Below are 14,483 nucleotides of genomic sequence, written 5' to 3'. Positions count from 1 at the left end.
CTGTTCGCTATCAGTTTCTCTACTTGTAAGGGTTGGTAAGCGAACAGCATAGATCCTGATCAGACTGCGCGGATGCGCAGGCTGGTCTGGATCCATGCTGGTCGCAAACGCACTTTATTGGTTTTGTCGTGACGCGGCTCAAATGTGTCATCTCAGCGGGTACAATGTGCATTTATTTTGACTGATTAATACATACCACATAAACAGAGCGTTGTCGAAACGACTACAGAAAAAAATTAACATGATTTTCTGTTTGTATAATTCTACAATCCACATGTCGCTAAGAAATTGGGAATGTGATATTGTTTAATTAAATATTGTTATTTTCTCCTCAAACTTTATTTCTTAAAAATATATAATCAAGAACTGTTTATCTATCGACTAGGATTTATTCGTCGGACAACGTCTGGTCAACGGGAATGCCGACGAAAGGGTGGACAGTTGAACGTTATGTCAATATACCCACCACCTACAAAGAGGTGTGGGGATTATAGGAGAGAAACTTTCAATCTACCTATCTATATGTTCCGATTATCATACTTTGATGTTTTTATTTTATATTCGGATTCGTGCACAATTCCTTATGTAACACAATTAGTTTACCAATCCTACAAAATTCGGTGTTACGTGTAAATTTTGTGCCTTTCGATCATCAAATTTATCATAAAACAGTAACTATGGCTTTTGACTAACAATGAGAAGAGTAAAGAAGCACTAACTAATACTTTCTTATATTCCTTTAAGTCATTAAAGTTGCCATGACAGAACAGTTACAATTGTCAATGTATATATTTGACATCCCAGTACAGCCCTCACCTGACATTTGCGCATGTTAAATAGTGGACATGCACTGAATTTATGCATAACTATTTCCACATCTATCCATAAATAACAACATTGATTCCCGGACACGACGACAAAATAATTTACTTTAAAGTCACATTACCTTTCAAGAATAAGTGTGGAATTTAAGCTAAAATCTGGGACCTGCGTGTGACATGTCGTCTCAATGTGCCACCCACTTATAGAATATTGTTTAAGGTTCATTCATAAGAAAGTTGGAGACCATTTCACAGTCAATACGTTGTCTTAATGTTCAGTACATTTAAATGTATATCTATTTCAAAATTCTAAATCCATAAATAGCAACCCTATGCACAAAACACGAACATTTATATTCACAATTATATCGGGACTTTTGCCATACAAGTTTGACCTTGACCTTTGAACTACAGACGTTATTTTTGCGCACAATAGTCATCTTAATGTGCAATACATATAATCAAATCAATCGTTTGTAGACCGGTCATGAACATCGGTGAATTTTTATGCAAAACTTACTTCTAAGGTTTAAGTGACATTGACATTTGAGTCTTGCATGAATGTGCGGATGTAATTAAAAATTTGCAATCATATCATGAATATGGACGTAACAGTGTGACCTTAGCATGTCGTATCTCAAAATAGATCATCTTATGACAAAATAACGGACTGGACCAAAAGCGGACAGACTGACAGACAATCAAAAGCTATATGCATATAAATAGGTTCTGCAAACGTTTAACTCTCTCAATCAGAACTCGAATTCAAGAAGTGGTCACGTGACATTCTATAACGTTAAACATTGTGTCACCGGTAACAGCCATGTCCAAGACTGTGAAGGTATTTATTTATTTTTCGTTTTGTCTTTTTCGATATTTGAATAATAGACATATACCATGTACTGGTCAAATATTTGTTAAATAGTTTCTATCTAAGCATATTGGGAAAAGTACAAGAGCTACAATGGAAAAAAATATGTACCATTTGAATTCGAAAATATTTGCGTGGATAATTGTATATATTTTTAGTAAAATGTTGAAAGATATTACGAAGAAAAAGCAAAAACATTTTAATATCATAGACTCGGCCATAAGCATCGACCCTATGTAACCATAAACAAATGTCACGTGATCCCTATGTAACCATAAACAAATGTCACGTGATCCCTATGTAACCATAAACAAATGTCACGTGATCACCAACCCTATGTAACCATAAACAAATGTCACGTGATCTCCAACCCGCAGCCTTACAAATATTTATTTAAGCCAATCGGAAGAATACGCCCAATTCCTTAGCGACAAGACAAACTTAAAGATACGACATCAACTATTATATAATTATATAAACATAAATATTGATGTTAACATTCTTCACTGTAATTTTGTTTGAAATAAAAATTAATATTTACAGAAATAAAAAAAAAGAAGATAAATAAAATCAATACAGTAAATAACCATTAGAAATAAGAATAAGCACGTGTCGTAAGTGTATTCACATACATGTATATATTCGTTTTGTACGACAATGAAAATGTATTTATAAAACATAGAGCATTTGTAACACAATAACACGGATATATAAATTCACGACACATTGCAAAATTGAGTAAAAGACACAAAAAGTGAGAAAGGTAGAAATTGTTAAATGTGTTTAAATACTAACCCGTCGATTTCGCTGCATTAAAAGAAGACCAAAATGCATTTTAATATACATACAGCTAGTCAAGTTTAAAGTATGGATCATAAACAAGAAACAAAAACTGACGTGAAGAATGTAAACTAGTAAACACAAACATGTCACAACCAGAACTTGTTCTTATCCTTTTATTGATAATTTACATCTTAAATAAAGCAATAATTATGTCTGAAATATTATTTAAGATTGATTGGTTTGTATACATGTATAAGTTTGTTAACAAATACGTGTTGACCAACAACAAGTAATAAAAACAAAGAAGACATAACTAAAAATGATAACATATGTAAAAGTTACAAACTATAAATAAAATGATTGTACGCTCCGGGTTGTAATATAATTGATCACCATTCATCATCATTATTTGAGCCGCGTCACGACAAAACCAACATAAGGCGTTTGCAACCAGCATGGATCAAGACCAGCATGCGCATTCGCGTAGTCTGATCAGGATCCATGCTGTTCGCTATCAGTTTCTCTACTTGTTATAGAGTTTGTAAGCGAACAACATGGATCCTGATCAGACTGCGCGGATGCGCAGACTTGTCTGGATCCATGCTGTTCGCAAACCCATTTTGTTGGTTTTGTCATGACACGGCTCATTTTATGTTCATTGTTTTAATACTGTATATAATAATAATAATTTCATGTATCATAAACTATTGTTTAAGATGCCCGTCATGTTGGCTTATGTTTAGATCAATTATTTCAATTCTGTTTCTTTAAAGAAGGAAATCATATGTTTATCATTCTTAAATTGGTACAAAAATATCTATCTTTAACCTAATCAGTGCTTTGTTAAATATTGACAAATTTACACAAGTCGACCATAATGGCCTCACATTGCTCACCTGAGGTTATGATCAAAAACCCCAAAACACAATAAAAAAATCTACCAATTGGATTTTCTTGTAGGATATTGTTTCAAAAATGTATTGATAATGGTCTAAGTGATTAAAAATGACCATTTGATTAAAACTTGCCAAGCAGTTGAGCTTTGATTACATTGGCTATTTTGTGTTAAACAGATCATTGATAAAATAGTGTCATCACTATTGGCCAATGAGTTGAGAATGAGATATTGTTAAAGGTAAAATATAAACGGCGGACGAGGACAGACGGACAGACGGATAATGGACAACAGAGAACGCACACATTGCAATTACAATAGGTCAACTTGACCATATTGTATTTAGTTGACCTAAATAAAGGCACTGAGCGTAGTACAAAGTTGACAAATTTACAAGGAAAATGAGAGTAGTACTTGAATGAGTATTGACAAAACTTACAGGAAGTATTAAGTATTGACAATTATACTAGAAAATAATGAAACTGTACTTTGTTAAGTATTGGCAATTTTAAAACGTGTCTGTTTTACTTGTATAGCGTCAATTTATTAGACATGTCTAAATTACTTGCATAACGTTAATGTATTTGACATGTCTATATTACTTGTATAACGTTAATGTATTAGACATGTCTATATCACTTGAATAGCGTTAATGTATTTGACATGTCTTATTTACTTGTATAACGTTAATGTATTAGACATGTCTGTATTTACTTGTATAACGTTTATGTTATTTGACATGTCTATATACTTTGTTTATAGCGTTAATGTATTTGACTTGTCTATATTTACTTGTATAGCGTTAATGTATTTTGGACATGCTTATATAACTTTTGTACGTTAATGTATTAGACATGTTTATATTACTTGTATAACGTTAATGTATTATGACATGTTCTGTATTACTTGTATAACAGTTTAATGTATTTGACATGTCTATATTACTTGTGTATAACGTTAATGTATTAGACGTGTCTGTATTATTTGTATAACGTTATGTATTAGACATGTCTGTATTACTTGTTATAACGTTAATGCATTACATGTCTATATTACTTGTATAACGTTAATGTATTTGACATGTCTATATTACTTGTATAACGTTAATGTATTAGACGGTCTGTATTACTTGTATAACGTTTAATGTATTTTTGACAATGTCTATATTTACTTTGTATAACGTTAATGTATTAGACGTTGTCCTGTATTACTTGTATAGGCGTTAAATGTATTTTTGACATGTCTATTTTACTTGCATAGCGTTAATGTATTTGACATATCTATATTAACTTGTATAGCGTTAATGTATTTGACATTCTATATTACTTGGTTTAGCGTTAATGCTATTTGACATGTCTAATTACTTGTATTAACGTTAATGTATAAGACGTGTCTATATTTCTTGTATAGCGTTAATGTATAAGACGTTGTCTATATTTTTCTTATAACGATTATGTATTTGACATGGTCTATATTACTTGTATACGTTAATGTATAAGAACGTTAATTTTCTGTATTAGCGTAATGTATTTGACATGCTTATATAACTTGTTGTAACGTTTAATGTATAAGACATGGTCTATATTTCTTTGTATAAGCGTTAATGTATTAGACGTGTCTATATTTTTGTATAACGTTAATGTATTTGACATGCTTATATAACTTGTGTAACGTTAATGTATTTGACATGTCTATATTACTCTGTCTATAACGTAATGTATTAGACATGTCTATATTACTTGTATAGCGTCAATGGGTATTTGACATGTCTATATTACGTTACGTCAATGTATTTGACATGTCTATATTACTTGTATACGTTAATGTATTGACATGTTCTATATTTCTTGTATACGTTAATTGTTATTTGACGTGTCTATATTTCTTGTATAGCGTAATGTATTCAGACGTGTTCTATATTACTTTGGTATAGCGTAAATGTTATTGACATGTCTATATTTACTGTATAGCGTTAATGTATTTGACATGTCATATTACTTTATAACGTTAATGTTATAAGACGTGTCTATATTTCTTGTATAGCGTTAATTGTATTAGACGTGTCTATATTTCTTGTAGTAGCGTTAATGTATTTGACATGTCTATATTACTTGTATAACGTTAATGTATTTGACATGTCTATATTACTTGTATAACGTTAATGTATTTGACATGTCTATATTACTTAATGTATAATGTCTATATTTACTTGTATAATGTATTTGACATGTCTATATTACTTGTATAACGTTAATGTATTTGACATGTCTATATTACTTGTATAACTATATTTGTATAACGTTAATGTATTTGATAGCATGTCTGTCTATTACTTGTATAACGTTTAATATATTAGACGTGTCTATATTACTTGTATAGCGTTAATGTATTTGACATGCTTATATAACTTGTGTAACGTTATGTATAAGACATGTCTATAATTACTTGTATAACGTTAATGTATTTGACATGTCTATATTACTTGTTTATAGCGTTAATGTATTTGACATGTCTATATTACTTGTATAACGTTAATGTATTTGACATGTCTATATTACTTGTATAGCGTTAATGTATTTGACATGTCTATATTACTTGTATAGCGTTAATGTATTTGACATGTCTATATTACTTGTATAGCGTTAATGTATTTGACATGTCTATATTACTTGTATAGCGTTAATGTATTTGACATGTCTATATTACTTGTATAGCGTTAATGTATTTGACGTGTCTATATTTCTTGTATAGCGTTAATGTATTTGACATGTCTATATTACTTGTATAACGTTAATGTATTTGACATGTCTATATTACTTGTATAGCGTTAATGTATTTGACATGTCTCTATTACTTGTATAACGTTAATGTATTAGACGTGTCTGTATTACTTGTATAACGTTAATGTATTTGACATGTCTCTATTACTTGTATAACGTTAATGTATTTGACATGTCTATATTACTTGTATGAAGAACATTTACTCTACCATTCATTTAATGCATGTGTCACAATAATAAGTGATATTATATGACATATTTAGTCAACTCAAATAAATGATATAATTATGATACCTTGTATTCCTTATCTTTTTGTGACATCACTCTCCGTTTTTTACAAGGCTGAAATAACAAACATAATATTTATGTAGAAAAAAAACATATCTAATAAAAGCAATTAGTTTCTTTAGGAATGTTACTCATTTAGTATAATTTTACAAATATTCTAAAAATATTAATATGCTGTATTTTAGGAATTGAATTTCCGCATCAATACAGTCATGTGCTTAAATCAGAAGATGATCATTTGGACAAACATGTGTTATAAACAAATTTCTTTTGATCTACAAGTATAAAACATAGTAAATCTGTAAAGATTTTAAAATATGACACAATCAACTACACTTTTTTTTAATAAACTAATTTTCCTTGCATTTTAACTACAAATATTGTTAAATACATGTATACTGAAATTAAACTGTAAATATACAGTAATTATACTATTGTACTGTAATTATACTGTAAATATATTGTATTATACTGTAATTATATTGTAAATATACTGTTATTATACTGTAAATTAATTGTTATTTTACTGTTATTATACTGTTATTATACTGTAATTTTACTGTACACACGAGTACTGTAAATACACTGTAATTATACTTACAAATAGATAAATGATGACAATAAAACCAATGTTATATACAATATAAAGTACACTAAGAATTGTTAGCACGATGTTTTCCACTCTATCAGCATATGGTCGATTATGGTTCAATCTTGTAACTATCGCGTGCCACGTGCACACTGCAGATAACATCACCATAGAAACTAATAAATATTTATCCTGAAAATAAAATAAAAATTACATGAAATACAACCTTAACGGGGTCATCTTAAAAACGTTAAGTTGTATAAATCCTAAACGCGATTATATTAAAGTCGTATTAGCTTTGTAATTGTACAAGGGAGGTAACTCGTAAAATATGACCATTTCAAAAGAAACGCAGTTATCTTTCTCCGATAATAAAGGCAAACAAATACCAGATTGATTTTATAACGTTTATATTACAAGAGGAAAATTTTTCAGTCGCATATAATTATGTTATGTGACTCTGACCATGTAAAAGAGATAGCACTAACCATATTCGTTATTTATCGTTGACCATATACATGACGCAACACTGAACATGTACGTTATTTAACACTGACCATATAAATGATGTAACACTGACCATATATGTTATTTATGACTGACCATGTACGTTATTTAAGACTGACCATATACGTGATTTAACGTTGACCATATACTTGACGCACTACTGACCATATACGTGATTTAACACTTAACATGTCCGTGATTTAACATTGACTATGTAGGTGATTTAACACTGACCACATACATGACTCAGCACTGACCATACACGTGATTTAAAACTGTCTATATACGTGATTCAACATTGACCATATGCATGACGCAACACTGACCATATACATGATTTAACACTGACCATATACATGATTTAACACTGACCACATACATGACGCAGCACTGACCATACACGTGATTTAAAACTGACCATATACATGATTTAACATTGACTATATACATGATTTAACATTGACTATGCACGTGATTTAACACTGACCACATACATGACGCAGCACTGACCATACACGTGATTTAAAACTGACCATATACATGATTTAACATTGACTATATACATGATTTAACATTGACCATATACGTGATTTAAAACTGACTATATACATGATTTAACATTGACTATATACATGATTTAACATTGACTATGCACGTGATTTAACACTGACAACATACATGACGCAGCACTGACCATACACGTGATTTAAAACTGACCATATACATGATTTAACATTGACTATATACATGATTTAACATTGACCATACACGTGATTTAAAACTGACCATATCCGTGATTTAACATTGACTATGCACGTGATTTAACACTGACCACATACATGACGCAGCACTGACCATACACGTGATTTAAAACATGATTAACTTGACCATATGCGTGATTTAACATTGACTATGTACATGATTTAACACTGACCACATACATGACGCAGCACTGACCATACACGTGATTTAAAACTGACCATATACGTGATTTAACATTGACTTTGTACGTGATTTAACACTGACCACATGCATGACGCACTACTGACCATATGCGTGATTTAACACTGGCTATGTACGTGATTAAACACTGACCACATACATGATTTAACATTGACCATACACGTGATTTAAAACTGACCATATGCGTGATTTAACATTGACTATGTACGTGATTTAACACTGACCACATACATGACGCAGCACTGACCATACACGTGATTTAAAACTGACCATATACGTGATTTAAAACTGACTATATACATGATTTAACATTGACTATATACATGATTTAACATTGACCATATACGTGATTTAACATTGACCATATACGTGATTTAACATCGACCATATACGAGATTTAACATTGACCATATACGAGATTTAACATTGACCATATACGAGATTTAACATTGACCATATACGAGATTTAACATTGACCACTTATGTGATTTAACATTGACCATATGCATGACGCAACACTGACAATATACATGATTTAACACTGACTATATATACATGTTTACACTGACTATTTACCAGAGGTAACACTGGTCATATACATGATGCAGCACTGACCATTAATGTGATATAACACGTACGTGATTCAACATTGACCATTTATGTGATGTAACACCGTCCGTCACATGATCTAATACTGAATCTATACTTGTAGTTATACTGAATATCTCCACATTAGGTAACACTGACAAATAACGTGAATTGAAATCATATTTCATACGTAAAATTTCATGTTTGTATGTGGTTAAACTTTCTATAATACTTGAAATAAAACTTATTGACGTAATACTTACCATATACGTGAGGTAAGATATCCGTGGAAGACTTGAATTTACAACAGATTTGAAAGCAACTGCTGTTAATACAAGTGTGAAAGACAATTGGAGTCTGTTTTGTGGAAGAGTTTTCTCTACTGAGAATGTTGCAAATGCTAAACTACAGATGAGGAACTGAAACATAAAACACAAAAATTGTCATGTCACACATACAAATATCTATAATGAAAATAAAAAAAAAAAAAAAGAAGAGCGATCAGTGATCATATGTGGCGCCTTCATGTTGCAGCAACTGTGTAGCAGGAAACACAAAAATCATTAACAGAACAAAACGCTTTTTTAATAAAGGGCCATAACTGAGCCAAACATCATTCAACCAGAAGACACGGTTTTTAAACTGCAAGTACTTGACGTACTGAATAATCTTGTAAAATTTCATTTAATTTGTATTAGTAGTGTAAGTGAAGTAGTCCGGACAAAACTTTAAAATAAAAATCAATGAAAGCCCATAAATCAGACAAATATTATAAAACCGGAAAATGCCGACGAAATGCACAACTTAACTGTATACTTATCATTCCTGTAAAGTTTGAATAGAATTGCACTAGTAGTTTCTGAGAAGTAGTTCGCACAAGTTTTGAGACGGACAGACAAACCACATTTTTTTTAAACATGATCCCTATAAATTGTCGCTACTTTGTGCATGTATCAGCTTCATTGCTGGCAACACAAAAATCATTAACAGACACACCCATTTTATGCAAAGGCCATAAATCAGCTAAACAAGAAATGTATTCGTAGGACACAGATGCCGCTAAACTCTACACTTGTTTGTAAACCTACTGACTCTTGGTCAAAAATCTTTTGGGCTACGCGCGACCCCAGTCGAAAATTGCAATTTTAGACTTAGTCAAGGGCAATAATTCCAAGAAAAATAGAATATCCACACGAAAAAGCCTAATATGCACAGTTTTACATGTTGATCAACATTTCTGTAAAGTTTGTTGATTTAGCTCAGACACGAAACTCAAACAAGAGGTACACATGACACAATTTTTTGAACAGCATTTACGAAGTCTGGAGAAATCACTCTGTAAATACTGAAAAATCCACAATAAAAACCCCTGGTGCACAACTACAAATATTGATCAAGATTTCTGTAAAGTTTCATGACTCTAGGTTAAATATTTTTTCCGGTACAACCGACAGAATTTGAAAACTGCCTATTGCTACTAAGTCAAGAGCAAAAACTTTGACAAAACTGAATTAATCCACAATCACAACCCAAGGTGCACAACTTCACATGCTAATTAACATTCGTGTAAATTTTGTTGACTCTAGCTCAAACTCTTTTAGAGCTTCATGTGACAGACAAACGAACGGACAGACGGACAAGGGCAAAATTTAAATCCCCACCCCAAAAGAGGGAGCACAATCATTCAACCGGAAAACATGTTTCATATGCGCAAGTACTTTAGCTACCGATCAGCCCTATAAACTTTCATTGAAATTGCATAAGTGGTATTAAAGGAGTACTCCGGACAAACTTTATAATGAAAAATGTAAAAGGGCCATAACTCTGACAAAAATCACTAAATCGGTAAATACCGACGATATGCACAGTAAGACCTAGTAATGATTATTCCTGTAAAGATTGGATAAAATTGAACCAGTTTTTTTCTGAGAAGCAGTCCGTATATTTTTTATGACGAATGGACAGAAAGACGACAACGAAGTGATCTCTTTATGTCTGATCTCTTTATGTCGCCGCTACTCTGTACCCTGTGCATGTGTTGGCACACTGTCAAACACATCTATTTGGCATTTTATTTACTAGGAACTAGTTGGTATTGCTTCGGTAATATTTCTGTATTAGTAAATTTTCTTATAAATAAACAAACATTGAATGCCGTCAATAATAATGATAATAATAATAATAATAACAATAAAAAAAACTTACAGTTATCATGAATATATTCCAAACAAAATAACCTGGACGACGAGCTGCTCGGCATTTTACGGAAAGAGCCGAACGTTTGACGGAATTATCGACCTGGTCTATCACAAGTTCTTTTTTATTACACTCTGTATGTACATATAAATGCCACTCTTGTTCATCAACAAATGATTGTCTGTTAACGACATGATGTTCATCTCTATCTTCTACAAGTTCACATTCACTGATTGGTAATTCTGATGCAACTGTTATAGTTAAATCCTACAATATACAAACATAAATATAGTTAAATAATACAATTTACAAACTTAAATATAGTTAAATAATACAAAATACAAACTTAAATATAGTTAAATAATACCATATACAAATATAAATATAGTTAAAAAATACAAAATTCAAACATCAATATAGTTCAATAATACAATATACAAACTTAATTATAGTTAAATAATACAATATACAAATATAAATATAGTTAAATAATACAATAAACAAACAGATATAGTTAATTAAATAATATAATACACACCCATCAATATAGTTAAATCATACAATATACAAACATAGATATAGTTAAACAATATAATACACACCAATATAGTTAAATCATAAAATATACAAACACAAATATGGTTAAATAATACAATACACACCCATCAATATCGTTAAATCATACATTATGCAAACATCAAAAAAGTTAAATCATACATTATTCAAACATAAATAAGGTGAAATAATACAATATATAAACATTAAGAAATACAAAATTAATTAGTTTTGTTACGTTATAAGATATACAACTGAAGAATAAATTTGTAAGAATAAAATAAAATAAAACATCTTAGTAATACATAAAAATAACAAACAAATTTTCTTTAAAAAAATAATTTTCTGCTAAATTACAAGTTTAAATGAAATTTCCTCGACATCAACTTGAATATCAATAAAAAATAAAATGTATTTGATTCTTCATCAGTACAAACAACCGTCAATATATAATGTAACATCTATCAATAACCACAAATTTACACAAGACACAAAGGGGAAATAACTCTTCCTGGAATAATGAAGCTATCTATTAACATTCGTTTTCCTTTGATACAAAGTGAAGGACAAATATCAGGTTAGAATTGTATAATTTTACACCAGCTGTATATGATACTATTGCTGGTTTACAAACCAAAGAACGAACGAACGAACGAACGAACAAACAAACAAACAAACAAACAAACAAACATTTTCTCATCTTCATGTAGAAGTTATTCTATTTTATGTAATTAAAGGGAATCTTTGTTTTTTTCCGACCCTGTTTATCAACAGTATTTTGCTACTGAAACACTTTGTTAATTGGCTATATATTATCATGAATGTGTGTGTGTGTGCGTGTGTGTGTGTGGGGGGGGATATTCCGTAGCCTATTACTCTTCTATATTTAGAATATAAAGGTTTAAGTTTTTAAAATATAAATAAAGAGTCAAATATTTAGCAATAGTTATATATACAGTAGTTATTTGCAGTATTAGTTTCAAGTTGTTTACCCTATTAGGTGACACGTGTCACTTTCTACATGTTATAAATGTACATGTATTCATGATTTTTACTTCAAAAATTTTAAGTGGAATTATGATAAACCTAAAACTAAAACTACTATAAGTGATAATATTATTATTTCCCGCTCGGAAAATCTGTAAATTCAATATAAATTATATTTTAAAATAATTTATATTTCAATATAAATTATATTTTAATATAAATTATAAATTATATTGACATTTGTATATATAAAATGTAAGTTAGTATGTATAATGTTTATATGGTACTTACATCCACAGTTTAATGTAAAACTATTTTTCTTAACTTATTTTATAAAAGCCAAATTAATCTAGTGTAAAAATTATAAATGATCGAACACATTTTTGTACATAACTATTGTACACTTCATCTAAAAGAACGAGCTTTTCGGCTTTTCTTTCGCTCGCTCACGCTCGCTCGCTATACATGATTACAGGCATCTGACGTATTTACAATATACAATTATTGTGAATGATTTTGGCGGTGTAAATACTTTAAAGCCCTTGAAAAAAAAAAGAATGCAAGGTAGGTGGATTTCTCTTGAATTTATCATTTATGATTGTGACGGAATGCTTTCATTATTTGTTGTAATTCTGTTCCTTATTATTATTAATATTGAGGAGTATCAGATTTTGGATTTACATTCTTATTAGAGTTCAGCAGTCGGGTCACAGACTGAGCCATTAAACCTCATTGATTGACTGAGCCAGCCATTACACCTCATTAATTCTGGCCAATAACTGGTCATTATAACTCACTGAGATGAAATAAAATCCCAGTAGTCTGGTCATTGACTGAGCAAGCCATTACACCTAATTAATTCTGGCCATAAACTGAGTCATCAGATGGGCTCAAACCCCTGACTGAGCCATTTCACCTCACTGAGACGGCTTAAATCCATGTAGCCTGGTCAATACCTGAGCCATTTCACCTCACTATAATGATTCAAATCGTAGTCTGGCCACTGACTGACTGATTGTCTACATTTTTACCGTGATAGGATAGAACCCTGATAATCAGGTTATAGATTTGCGGAGGCTGAAATCTGTTTGTGGTTCAATAAGATATCCAATTATAAAATGTGTTTGTGTCATTTAAAATATTAAATTACTTGTCTATAAATGATATTTAAAACTTTGATTGCTGATACGAGTTTGTCACGTGCTAATAATGTTGGGTGTTTAAAACATACTACCCATGTTTTTTGCATTTGGCAGACGTAATTAACCACCAGTTACTAAATCAACGTCTCTTACATAACGCTTCATTTATTCCATATTGACTTGTTAAACATAGAACTGTGCCAAACAGAAAAAACACACAGATTTAGGCATTTATACTCGGATGATACATATGAGCCGCGTCACGACAAAACCAACATAATGGGTTTGCGACCAGCATGTATCCAGACCAGCCTGCGCATCCGCACAGTCTGATCAGGATCCATGCTGTTCGCTTACATACTCTATAACAAGTAGAGAAACTGATAGCGAACAGCATGGATATCCATGCTGGTCGCAAACACATTATGTTGGTTTTGTCGTGACGCGGCTCATATAATATAATAGACAAATAGTTTTCACTAACATGTGAAATTAGTTTTCAAACAAAGTTCATATTA

At 30.9% G+C, this 14,483-nt stretch overlaps 1 protein-coding gene across 12 annotated transcripts in view; it reads right to left on the bottom strand.

Moving 5' to 3' along the window:
• The window catches only part of LOC132749608 (cys-loop ligand-gated ion channel-like), a 110,893-nt gene that overhangs the window by 10,506 nt on the left and 85,904 nt on the right, over nt 1-14,483 (bottom strand). For 8 of the 12 annotated variants that reach the window (XM_060739437.1, XM_060739443.1, XM_060739446.1 and 5 more), the window contains 6 exons: nt 11,291-11,548; nt 9,349-9,504; nt 7,040-7,219; nt 6,445-6,492; nt 2,488-2,499; nt 197-223 (listed from right to left, as the gene is read on the bottom strand). In XM_060739437.1, the coding sequence (XP_060595420.1) occupies nt 197-223; nt 2,488-2,499; nt 6,445-6,492; nt 7,040-7,219; nt 9,349-9,504; nt 11,291-11,548 (681 nt within the window). The remainder of the gene's footprint in view (nt 1-196; nt 224-2,487; nt 2,500-6,444; nt 6,493-7,039; nt 7,220-9,348; nt 9,505-11,290; nt 11,549-14,483) is intronic. The other 4 variants (XM_060739440.1, XM_060739442.1, XM_060739439.1 and 1 more) reach the window with 3 other exon arrangements.

The sequence above is a fragment of the Ruditapes philippinarum genome, unplaced genomic scaffold (genome assembly GCF_026571515.1).
Source record: "Ruditapes philippinarum isolate M1 unplaced genomic scaffold, ASM2657151v2 ctg4743_1_1_1_1, whole genome shotgun sequence".
NCBI lineage: Eukaryota > Metazoa > Mollusca > Bivalvia > Venerida > Veneridae > Ruditapes > Ruditapes philippinarum.
The sequence above is the reverse complement of the archived record's forward strand: the minus strand, read 5'-3'. Positions and strand labels throughout refer to the sequence as shown.